Below are 10,613 nucleotides of genomic sequence, written 5' to 3' on the forward strand. Positions count from 1 at the left end.
ACCCCTTGCAGTTTGCAAAGCTGATCCCTGCCTGACTACTGTTTCTTGCAAGAAACCACGTAGGCTGGCCCAAAACACAGCTCCCAGTATCTCCAGATGAGTTGGAAGTGCAAGCTGCATACGGCACGTAGCAGCCAAGAACAGCCTGTCAAAATGAGACCGTTGCCTAAAGATACTAGTAAGCAGTTACAAAACCAAACATCCATCAGGGAGGAGGTGCACGCCACAGCCAAATTTCAAACCATTTATTGCTGCCCAGTCCATAGAGATCCTGGGGCTTCCCCATGGTGCTCTAGAGATACACAGCACGTGTTCTTCTAGTTCTTCAGCAAGGACACCAGGAAGCTGACAACCAGGTGAATTTTGGAGAGGAGTTTGTCTTCAGTCATCTTCATGTGACCAACAGCCACAGCCAGACAGAGCACTGGGGACAACGACACCAAGGTCACTTGGTAGAAGCTTTGCAGCGAAACTGCAAAGACTGCAGCCTGCTACCTAATAAAGCCAGAATAGCAGGCTCAGACCTTGATGATCAGGGCACAGTTTCTATTTATGTCATGTTTTGGGCAGCCCTACAATAGCTTCAATATACTCAGCCATTAACTCACTGGTATGCAAATACATCAACAATCCAGCTCCCTGGACGTTTCTTTCCTCCAGCTAACATAGACTTTGAAGCCTCATCAGTCCACTGTCACCTAAAATAGCTTAAGAGATTCATACTATAAAGAAATCTGTGCTCTCAGTGTTAAGAGCATCATTTAATGCTTCAGGGTTTCATTCCTCTGGCTGGGTCTAAATATTAATGAGCAAACTTGAAGCAGTAACATGTCACACCTACATGTTTTAATCCCTCTTCTCCCTTTGTAGATGTAAACGTTTATGAATTTTTTAAATAGCTCCTTTAATATGTAATGCTTCAAAACCTCCGTTAAAACTGAGAGTCTATCCACTCTCTCCCATCTTTATCTTTCTAGTTCTCTGACCAGAAGGTGCCCAGATGAGGTTTCCAGGGGGTGTTCTCAAGGATACTGGATAGAAATTTGGACACAGTCACACTACAGAAGCACTTTTTATCAGGATGTCACTAAATACCTTGTAACAGCAAGTGTCATCGTTGCCACATTAAAAACCAGAAATGTGACACACACAGCAGGGCCCCATGCAAGCCCTGGCAAAACAGAAAAAAAAAAAAAAAAAGCATATTTAAAGCAGAAAATTCTAGTCTACCAACTCTTAATTTAAATCTCACTCTCCTGTATCCCAAGATTTGTAAATCCCAGCAGATCAGATAAACAGCCCAGGAGATCACCACTGCACAACCCAGAAATCAGCTTAGCCATTGGAGAAAAAGGCTGATGTGCACAAAATGTACCAGTTGTGCCTTGGCTCATTCGAGCTAAGATAAAGGCACGATGGTCAGTTAAGCCTGGTCCAGAATTATCATCTTCAGACAGCACCACATCAGTTTCTGTCTTGATTCATCAATGTGTTAAGGGCATTAAGAACTCAGAACCTGTGACCTCCACCATGCGATACTGTTCGCTGGGTGCTCTGGGCTACCACAACATTGAAAAAAAAACCACTTGAAATATACAGGTTTTGGACAAGATGACTCTTTGCCTTGGCTACCAGGTTACCACTGTGAGCAAGGAGAGAGGGAGATTTGCCAGCTTTGTGCAGACCTGGAGAAAGGAAGGAGCAACTTGCTTCATAGAGGGCTGACACTGGGATGGCATCATGCTTCTCAGCTGTGAGAAACAAGGGTGCTGGTACACACAGGAAATATTGCAGCCCTGTTGCTCCATTTTTAACCATTTGATTAAAACAGGTAGGGACACCTGCAAACCAGGCTGATGAGGCACACAGATGCTCAGTCAAGCTCTTCAGATTCACAAGTTATCAGAGGTGCTGGCACAGGGTAGGACACATCACGTCATCCAGCACGCTCGTCAAGCCAAAGGGGACCTGAAAGCAGAGAAGGGCTTCTGCTTCTTCTGCAGCTTCTCGTTGCCTGGTCGGGTAATGTGGGGACCCGCTCGACAGAAACCCCTTTTCTAGAAGAACAGAAAGCCTTGGGATCACTGCAGCCCACCGTCAGGCACGCTTTGAGTACTTATGTGCCAACATTACTCCATCGATAATGCAAAAAAAAAATAATGGATTGTTTCCCTGATTTAAAAAAAGCCACCTTTTAGGCACAAACCATCTACCGAAAAAAAAAAAAAAAGTAACCTTTATGCAATTACCCACCTCCCGGCCACCCCCCCCACCCGCGGGCCCAGCGCCAGGACAGGGCACCCCAGGGACCTGAGGCGCCTGGGAGCGGGAACGCCACTGCCCGCAGGCGCCTGTCGCCCCGCCCCTCCGCAGCCCCTCCCCTGCCGCCATCTTGGGAGAGGCGGGGAGGGAGGCGCCATCTTGAGCGCGGCAGGGCGGGCAGGCGGGAGGCGCCATGTTGAGTGCGGCAAGGCGCCGAGGCGGCCCGGGGACAGAGCAGACACAGAGATGGCTGGAAACGTGGTCATTGTTTAACCAAGAAAACCCTCATCTTCAAGACACGGGGCACGCGTGGTGCTGGGATGGCCAGCCGGCTGAGCGTGAGGCACTGCTGCCACAGCCCACGTTCACTGCGTCTCCATCTTGCTGGTAGTGAACCCCGCTGAGGGACTGGGCTGCAGCTACCAGCGCCTAACAAGCATCCTCTGCCCAAGGAAGCCATCATCTTGCCGTTCCCTCATCTGGGAAGAAGAGAGAAAGAGGAGAGAAATCAAGAAAAGGGAAACCCATCACCAACCACAGGTTTCTGCTGGCACTCATCAGTTTCCCGCTTCCTGGAGCCGGCCAGGAACGTGGAGGCTGCCATCCCCCATGAAAGAGACCCCAGCTCAGAGGGCACAGCGTCCACCTCACCCGGCTCCTTCCAGCATGGCCTGCAGCGATTTCTTCAGAGCAGAATTGCTCCAATCCAGAGCAGCAGCCAGACTGCGCCGGTGGGCTGGGGTGACCTGGGACGGAGGAAGAGCAAGGAGCTTTGAGAGCTGCACTGCCAGCAGCCCACCCGAGACCCCCAGGCCAGGTCCTGGGTCAGCTGCAGCCCCAGCTGCCAGCTCACCACCTGCTCTGTGGGACCCAAGCCTGGTCTTACCTGGCTTTGGTACACAGTGAGCACAGCCGTCACCAGCTTGGCGTAATTCAGCGACGTAGCGAAGGCTGGGGCCTGCCGGCACAGGGTGAGGACCAGGAGATCGAACAGCTCGGGGGGTAGCACCTCCTGGGAGAGAGCCACAAGTGGGGAGGAGAGCTGGTCCTCGCTCCAGCACGGCTGGAGCCAGCAAGGAAACCCAAGGGGACAAGGGGGTCCCCTCACCTGCCGCCCCAGCACAGCTTGCACTACCGGCAGGAGCTTTTCTGACAAAGGCACCTCCAGGACTTGGCTGCGAGGGACAGTGGAGAGGAGATGTGATGCTCACACATCCCCACTGGTGCTCCTGAGCAGCTGGAGCCAGCTGGACCCACAGAGGCAGGCACGAAGGTTGAAGCAGAGCTGTTACCCCTGTCATCTCTTACCTTAGCACCAGTCGCACACAGTCTGGCTCCAGGCACTCCTCCACGAGCTCACACACTAGCTTGGTCTGCTCAGTGCCTGCAAGGGTAAAGCAGAAGGAGGAGAGACTCCAGAGGCTGCCCAATCCACAGGGATATGCCCATCCCTCCCTGACACCCCTTTACACAGGGGTACATCCCAGCCAGAACACCCAGGAACCACGTAGTGCCCCCCTTCTACTGTTCAGATAATCCAGCTTCCTTTGTCCTTCTGCAGCAAGGGTTTAACTAGCACCAGTCCCTAGGAAAAGGGGATGCTACTGTGGCAGGGATTCATGCAGGGCTGCCTTCTCGTGCCAGCAGGGCCACCCTGAGGCAGTTTTGGTCCCAGCATTACAAGTTGTCAGGAATCCTCAAGCCCATGGAGGGATGGCAGCTGTTCTTTGGGAGAACTGATGCTGGAAACCAGCCTGGCCTCCCGTTTCTTTCCATCTGACATCTGTAAACCCTTCTTCCATCCCAACTCCCAAGTGTTCACCTGCCCAGATAAAACCAGCACCATCTCCACCGTTCCCAACACATTTTGGGTGATAAATGCCTCCCAGGAGACAGCACTCTGCAGTTGGGGCTTCCCTTCCAGCTGGATGCAGCCCACAGCCCCCCTCCAGCTCCCTCAGCTGCTCCCAGAACCAGCCGTGCCTTCTGCGAGCCCACCGCACCTTCCCCTGGCTCCCGCAGGACCGCAGCCACCAGGACTCGACAGAAGGGCTGGGAATACTTGGAGCAAAACGAAGTGAAGGCAGCCATGAGATGGCGGGAGGGCGGCTGGGCGAGGGACAGGACCTACGGACAGAAAAGGCAGGAGGTGGGGAAGGTGGTGAGGGAAACAGGGTGCAGGAAACCTCTGGCCTCACACTTACTCGCCTGAGGAAGAGCTGTTCTGCCAGGATGGCCGCGCTGGTGTAGCTGAGGTCGGGGGTGAGAGCCAGCAGCCAGCTGCAGAAACGGACCAGGAGGTGCTCTGGGCACGTGGAGAGCTGGAGGAAGGAGCATAGACCCTCGAGCTGGGGACAGCAGAGGGGACAGGGACGTTAGGGACAGCAGCGGGCCCTCCGCGGCACTGGCGGTTGCATCGAGGATACGGAGGCTCACCTGGCCAGGAGAGCAGTTGTTCAAGACGTGCAGCTCGGGCAGGATGCTCAGCTCTGAATGCTGCAGGGAAACATGGTCCTTGAGCGATACACCAAATAAAGCAACCCACAGAGTACAGCTCCGGGGCTTTTCTCTTCCCTACTGCCCTCCCGCTTCAGCCAGCACTGACCTCCCAGGCTGCCCATCAGGCAGCAAATCCCTGCGAGGCAGGGATTAGTACCTGAACCCAGGGGAGGTGACAGTGGGGCTGTCTTTTTATCTCTCTCTCCTGTCATCCCTGTGAAACCCACCTCCTCTCCAACCTTCTGAAGGCCCTGGCATGAGCCTGTTTAGATCACCAGCTCTAGGAGAGAGACAGAAGCAACCACTTACATTGGACTCCTTCTGCAGCAGCATTTTCAGCCTCTGTCCATGCATCTGAGGAAAAGGAGATGAAGAAATAGAAATCAGACTCTGAAGGCTCGCTGGCTGGAAGGGGAAGGCAAAGTCTGCCAGGTACCTGGAGAAAGGACTGGACCTCTGCTGCCAGCTCTGCCTGAAAAATCTTCCTGGGCTCCCCAGCTGCATCCTGCTGGGAGCTTGCTGGAACGTCTGGACTCTGAGGGGATCTGTCTCCCAAAGGCTTCTCAGGCACCACCTCTTCCACCCCTGCCCCATCCCCACCCTCCTGGGCTCCTGGGGGGTCAAACGCTGTCTCCTCCAGCAGCGGCCTCTTCGCCTCTCTCTCCTCATCCAACTCCAGGCTCTCCTCTGACACTTTCTTGCACTTCCCACCGTGAAGCACAGCATCAGCCACATCCCCAGTGGCACCGGGCTGCTTGCTGAAGCACCAGTTCAGTTTCCTTCGCCCCTCTGGTTTGTCCTGGGCAACTTTATGGCACAGGCACCGAAGCTGCTGCTGGCACGTGGAAGACAAGGGAGTGGGAGGTGGGGAGCACCCCTCTCCCCTTGGTCCCTGACGGAGCAGATCCCCCAGTGTCCGCACCCAGGGATCCACGTGGGAATCCTGCTCCAGGGTCTGGAGCAGCCGGCTGAGGCAGCCCCCTGGCACCACGGCTTGCACCACGAGGAGCAGGGAGAAGAGGTTTCTCTGGCACACGACGGGGAGCAGCAGCAGCCGTGGCTTGCTGGATAAGGGGAGAAAAAGGAGAGGTGACACGTCAGAGCAAATCCCCAAGTCCTTATTGCCAACCTGCCCCATGGACCAGGGTGTAACTGGACTTGGAAGTGAGAGGAGGCAGCAAACGTCTTCGCCAGCTTTTGCAGACACGAGCGGGAAGACCAGCAGGTCCCTGCTATGATCCTGACTTCACGTATGGACCGCTGCAACCACGGGGAAGAGGATGCACGGTGCTGAACTGGGTGCTAAGACACACCCAACCTCCCACAAAACACTGAGTTTTGGAAAGGCAGCCGACTCACCCAGCCAGGGCCCCCTCCGGCCCCTCCAGGGTGGGCTCCTTGGCGCACAGGGCTGTGGTGAAGGCCTGCCAGGGAAATGCCTGCCCCGGTCCCTCGTGGACCCGGCCCTGCTGCAGCATTCGGAGGGCGGCCAGTGTCCCGGAGGAGCCGGAGGCGAGCGCGTGGAGCAGGAGCCGGCACGGCTTGTCAAAACTCTGCAGCCAGGGTAGGCAGCGGGGCTCCATCGCTGCTGGGGGGGGGGGGGGGGTTCACAGCTGCCTGCAAGAAAATCAGGGAGAGCTCACCATGGGTCGCACCGAGAAGGGCGCAGGGAGGAGCGGTACATCCAGGACCCGGCCAGCCGTGCTGGGGAGCAAACCGCGGGGTCCTCCCTCACCGGCTGCAGTTTCGGGGGGCTGCCCTTACCTGTGCACGGCGGGATGGGGGGGGGGGGGGTCCGTGGTTATCCCCGTCACCGTCACCTGAGGATGCAGCAGCGTTGCCGAGACTCACAACGGAACCGGGATCCCCTCTAAACCCACTTCACCCACCAGCTCGATGCTCCCCGGGGGGGGGGGGTGGAGCCGAGAGGGAAAACCCCCGAGTGCTGCCGGCGGGGGTCCCCCCATCGCAGTGCGGCCCTGGGGCCCTAACCCCCCCCCCAGGCAGACACTCACCGGGGGGAGAAAACGATGGGCAGGGGAGGGCAGGGTGCCCGGTGCGTCCCCACCCGGGGGGTGCCCAGGACCGGAGCCCCAGGGCCGGCAATACGCGCCATTTCCGGGCCCGCCCCGTTGAAAAAGCGCGCCACGTATGCAAATCAACCCAGAGCGAATAATTTATAAATTATGCAAATATTCTCTTAAAGCCAAACCCTATCAGCCGACACACACACACACCCCCCGGGGGTTGGTGTACCCCCCCCGCCATCCCAGCCCCCGGAAGGAGAGCCCTCAGGCAGCGTTACTTTACACAGCCCATTTTATTTCATAATTTCTACTTTTAGCTAAAAGCAGTTTAAAACAGTGCCCCACAGCTGCCCGGCTCCCCCAACCCCATGTGCATTAAAACCCTCCCCAGCACCCAGCCCACCCCCCTGCCCCGGCTACCGCGAGGTCTCCCATGGGTGCAGGGCACCCTCACCAAGGAGGTGAGGGCAAGAGAAGGGGGTGGCTGTGCCCCACTGCCTTGAGACCCCTGCAGCTCTGTCACCCCCCCGCTCCCTGACTTCCTGAGGGGAACGGGATGTGAGAGCCATTGGGGTTCAGCCACCGACACGGGGTTGGCTGATAAACACCAGCCGGACTATTTCTCCATCCCACCCCACCCCTGCAACACCCTTCATGCCTGGAGTCGCCCCAAATCAATGCCAGGAGCAGCTAAACACATCAAAAGCAGACGCTTCCCCCTTCCAGAGGACACTTCCTTGCCGCCAACAGCACCCAAGCTGAGCGGGGCACCCTGCAGCTTAGTTGGAGTTGCTGAAGTTGATGAAGAGCATCTCTTGGCCGCAATGCAAGTACCGAAGGGTCATATCAGTCAGCGTCAGGGTGAGAGCCCATTCATGCGCGCAGAACATCTCGTCCTCCTCATCGGAGCCCTCCAAGGGAGAAGGGCTGAGCTCCTGCAGCACAGGAGAGAGGATGAGCCCCGGCCTCGAGTTGTGTCCGTGCCCCAGCCACCCCCCCTCCCCGGGACACACCACCCCACTTACGACGAGCACCGTCGGCTGCTGCTGTCTGGGCTGCGGCAGCTGGCCGGCGGGCAGCTCGTGCAGGTAGATGCAGTCTGATTTGAACGGGCAGTGACCGTGGTTCTGGACAAAAAACTTGCACCTGATTTTCCTGTGGGATTCAAAGCGTAGCTGTGAGTGCCGCTCCCGGGGCGGCGCCGAGCCCGCAGTCCGCGCTGCCACGCGCTCACCCCGTCCGCGCCTTGAAGGTTTCGATGAGCTGCTGCTTCTCGCTCGCATCCGAAACCCAGTATTTGTGGGGGATGTAGTAACTGGAGGTGACCCGGCATTCTGGGCAGGCCCTGGGTGAAGGTAACGGGTGCAGGTGGGTGTCCTGAAAAGGGGTCAGCACCCATGCACCTCACCCAGCATCCCCATCACAGCTCCCAAGCGCCTGTTCCCAAAGGAAAGTCGCTCCATTCCCACAGCCACCCCGCCAGACCCAAGGAAGGATTTCAGGGTGCAGACGGTGACCACCCTGCCGCGTCCCCATCCCCACTCACTTGATGACCGTGCTCTGGAAGTCCCGGCTGCGACGCCACTTGCGGATGCAGCCCACGCAGTACGCGTGGCTGCAGTTTGGGAGAATCCCAAAGAGCCGCTCCTCCGGCAGCAGCTTCTCGTACACCCGATCCATGCAGATGCCGCACACCACGACCTCGCTCCGGGCCCTCAGCACCGCGATGGGGACCGGGGCCGCCGCGGCGCCCAGCTCCTTGGGGACCTGCAAGCAGAGCAGCAAGACACTGCAACCCCCTGGCTCCATCACTGCACCGGCCTAGGGGACCAACACGGGGGGGGGACGGGGTCTGCCTGGCCGCAGGAGACCCCCCCAGCCCACCTCTGCGGGGTTACTCCATGTCACTGTCTCCACCACTGCCTCTCTGGAGTCAGGAGAATTGGGATCCAGTCCCAGCCCTCGCTGCTGGGAGCCTGCAGGCAGGAGAGCTCTTAGAAGGGAAAAGCACATCCTGCCCCATCATCAGAGAGGCAGGCTGGCTGCTCAGAGAGCACAGGCTTAGCAGTTAAGGTCCCCATCCTAAAAAAGCTGCTAAGAGAGCTTTCCCCAGCCCCAGCTGGGCCCTGCCCAGAGATGGAGGGAGGAGGATTTGGGTCAGGGGCAGACACATGCACAGGATGCTCCTCCGTGACCACCCCGGTATCCTCAGCCCCAGTGGTCCCGCACCTACCTGAGGCACCTTGAGCTTGTGCAGGGACAAATTCTCCGCCAGCGGCCCCACGGGGGACGTTATCTGGTGCTGGAATGTTGTCCTTGTTTTTCTCTTCCTCCTTACCCTCCATGCTCGCGAACTTGAAGGCCACGCGCATCACGCGGGGGACAGGGCGAGCCGAGCTGTGCCGGGCTCCCCCCCAGCCACGGGCCACTGCCGCAGGCGGACGGCCAGGCTCCAAGCCCCTGCGCCCGGGGGGCACGGGGGGCACAGGGCCGTAGCGGATCCCCACTGGCACCGGCTCCTCTCGGACGTGCTCATAGCTGGAGGAGCCCAGGGACAGACAGACAGACAGAAGATCCCATCAGCCCGGCATGACACGGCCTGGCTCCCAGCCCATCCTCGTGGCATCAGGCCTCCTCCTCACTGCTTCCTTACCCGCACCGCTCTCCGTAGCTGCAAAACCCGTTCTGGAAGTGCCTGCAGATGTGGGCTGACTTTCTGTCGTGCGAGAAGCGGCAGCTCTGGCCCCATCGACAGAATCCGCGGGCAAAATTCCTGCCAGCCAGAGAAGCCACAGTCCCCCTCCGGTTCCCTCCACCCGCCACCCCAAAATGAAATCCCCCCGGGGCACCAGCTTTGCCTGGATGTGGCCATATTTTCAGACCCCCCCCTCAGGCAGAGCCCAGCGGGGAGCCAGGGCTCTCCCTGCCCCATCCAGCCATATCTCCCAGCTAATTGCAAAGCAAACGAAGCCCAGGGCAGGGCTGGCCGAGGGGGTTCCAGCAGCCGCTGCCCAAGTCGGGGGGCTCTGCCTGGGCCCAGGGGAGCACGGAGACAAGCCGGGGGTCCAGAGGGCTGGGGCAGCCCCTGCCTCCCCTTGAGGGCATGGAAAGGGGCAGGAGCCCTTGGGTTGGGGCTGCTGGGAGGGGGGTGCCCAGCTGGGGTGCTGCTGGGGACCCCCAGCTCCAGAGAGGGGGGTGGCCGGCCGGACAGACTGTGTCCCCTCCAGCCCCTTCGCCCTCCAGGGGAAACGGCCCAGGGGGGGTGTGGGGTTCAAGGGCATCACGAACCACTCTCTGCCCCCCGCAGCGAGGGGCTCGCAGCCCCATCGCCAGCCTATCTCCCCCAAAAGCTTCTCCCAGCTGCCCCCCCCAAAAGCCCTACCTGCACAGGGGTCTCAGACAGGCCCCCCGGGCCCTTAATGCCCCAGATGCCACCAGCGAGCCCGGCTCCATCTCCTTCCCAGCAGCTAAGAGGGCTGGGCGACCTCCCAGGGCTATTTATGGCCTTGGATGGTCTCCTGGTCACAGCTGGGATAGAGTTAATTTTCTTCCTATTAGCTGGTACAATGCTGTGTTTTGGGTTTAGTATGAGAATAACATTGATAACACACTGATGTTCTAGTCCTTGCTGAGCAGTGTTTACACTAAGTCAAGGACTTTTCAGCTTCTCATACTGCCTGGCCAGCGAGGAGGCTGGTGAGGGGTGTGGGGGGGCCACAAGAAGCTGGGAAGAGACACAGCCGGGACAGCTGCCCCAAACTGGCCAAAGGGATATTTTATACCATATAGTGTCATGCTCAGTATATAAATTAGGGGGGAAAGCTG

At 58.4% G+C, this 10,613-nt stretch overlaps 2 protein-coding genes across 6 annotated transcripts; both read right to left on the minus strand.

Annotated features, from left to right (window-relative positions):
• Positions 1-230: 230 nt before the first annotated feature.
• Positions 231-6,877, minus strand: FANCE (FA complementation group E). Of its 4 annotated transcripts, XM_042800313.1 has the most exons (13): positions 6,777-6,877; positions 6,526-6,581; positions 6,121-6,378; positions 5,198-5,825; positions 5,071-5,115; positions 4,699-4,758; positions 4,467-4,610; positions 4,266-4,389; positions 3,571-3,646; positions 3,371-3,437; positions 3,149-3,274; positions 2,914-3,008; positions 2,510-2,741 (listed from the first exon to the last, which is right to left on the minus strand). In XM_042800313.1, exons 3-13 carry the CDS (start codon positions 6,342-6,344, stop codon positions 2,738-2,740), a joined length of 1,593 nt encoding a protein of 530 aa, XP_042656247.1. In that variant the 5' UTR covers positions 6,345-6,378; positions 6,526-6,581; positions 6,777-6,877; the 3' UTR covers positions 2,510-2,737. The 4 variants fall into 4 exon arrangements, with proteins under 4 accessions (XP_042656246.1, XP_042656247.1, XP_042656248.1 ...); XM_042800312.1 differs by having other exon boundaries at positions 231-2,741; positions 6,526-6,877; XM_042800314.1 differs by lacking the exon at positions 6,526-6,581.
• A 343-nt stretch (positions 6,878-7,220) lies between these two features.
• LOC116965583 (probable E3 ubiquitin-protein ligase makorin-2) lies at positions 7,221-10,329 on the minus strand. Of its 2 annotated transcripts, XM_033009547.2 has the most exons (8): positions 10,171-10,329; positions 9,442-9,561; positions 9,022-9,326; positions 8,673-8,764; positions 8,335-8,555; positions 8,023-8,133; positions 7,814-7,943; positions 7,221-7,723 (listed from the first exon to the last, which is right to left on the minus strand). In XM_033009547.2, the coding sequence occupies exons 1-8, from the start codon at positions 10,239-10,241 to the stop codon at positions 7,568-7,570; spliced, it is 1,206 nt and encodes a 401-aa protein (XP_032865438.1). In that variant the 5' UTR covers positions 10,242-10,329; the 3' UTR covers positions 7,221-7,567. The 2 variants fall into 2 exon arrangements, with proteins under 2 accessions (XP_032865438.1, XP_032865439.1); XM_033009548.2 differs by lacking the exon at positions 8,023-8,133.
• Between the last annotated feature and the right edge of the window lie 284 nt (positions 10,330-10,613).

The sequence above is a fragment of the Tyto alba genome, unplaced genomic scaffold (genome assembly GCF_018691265.1).
Source record: "Tyto alba isolate M040663 unplaced genomic scaffold, T.alba_DEE_v4.0 Super-Scaffold_30, whole genome shotgun sequence".
NCBI classification, from domain to species: domain Eukaryota; kingdom Metazoa; phylum Chordata; class Aves; order Strigiformes; family Tytonidae; genus Tyto; species Tyto alba.

Excerpts from the sequence above, each read along its gene's own strand:
- LOC116965583 (XM_033009547.2), bottom strand. The coding sequence starts at position 10,241 with ATGGAGCCGGGCTCGCTGGTGGCATCTGGGGCATTAAGGGCCCGGGGG. Across the intron at positions 8,556-8,672 it reads CATGGAGTAACCCCGCAGAG|GTCCCCAAGGAGCTGGGCGC; the intron begins GTGGGCTGGGGG and ends CTCTGCTTGCAG. Across the intron at positions 7,724-7,813 it reads AGCAGCCGACGGTGCTCGTC|GAGCTCAGCCCTTCTCCCTT; the intron begins GTAAGTGGGGTG and ends CCTGTGCTGCAG.
- FANCE (XM_042800312.1), bottom strand. The coding sequence starts at position 6,344 with ATGGAGCCCCGCTGCCTACCCTGGCTGCAGAGTTTTGACAAGCCGTGC. Across the intron at positions 5,116-5,197 it reads AGGTCCAGTCCTTTCTCCAG|ATGCATGGACAGAGGCTGAA; the intron begins GTACCTGGCAGA and ends CCTTTTCCTCAG. Across the intron at positions 4,759-5,070 it reads TGCTGCAGAAGGAGTCCAAT|CATTCAGAGCTGAGCATCCT; the intron begins GTAAGTGGTTGC and ends GTTTCCCTGCAG.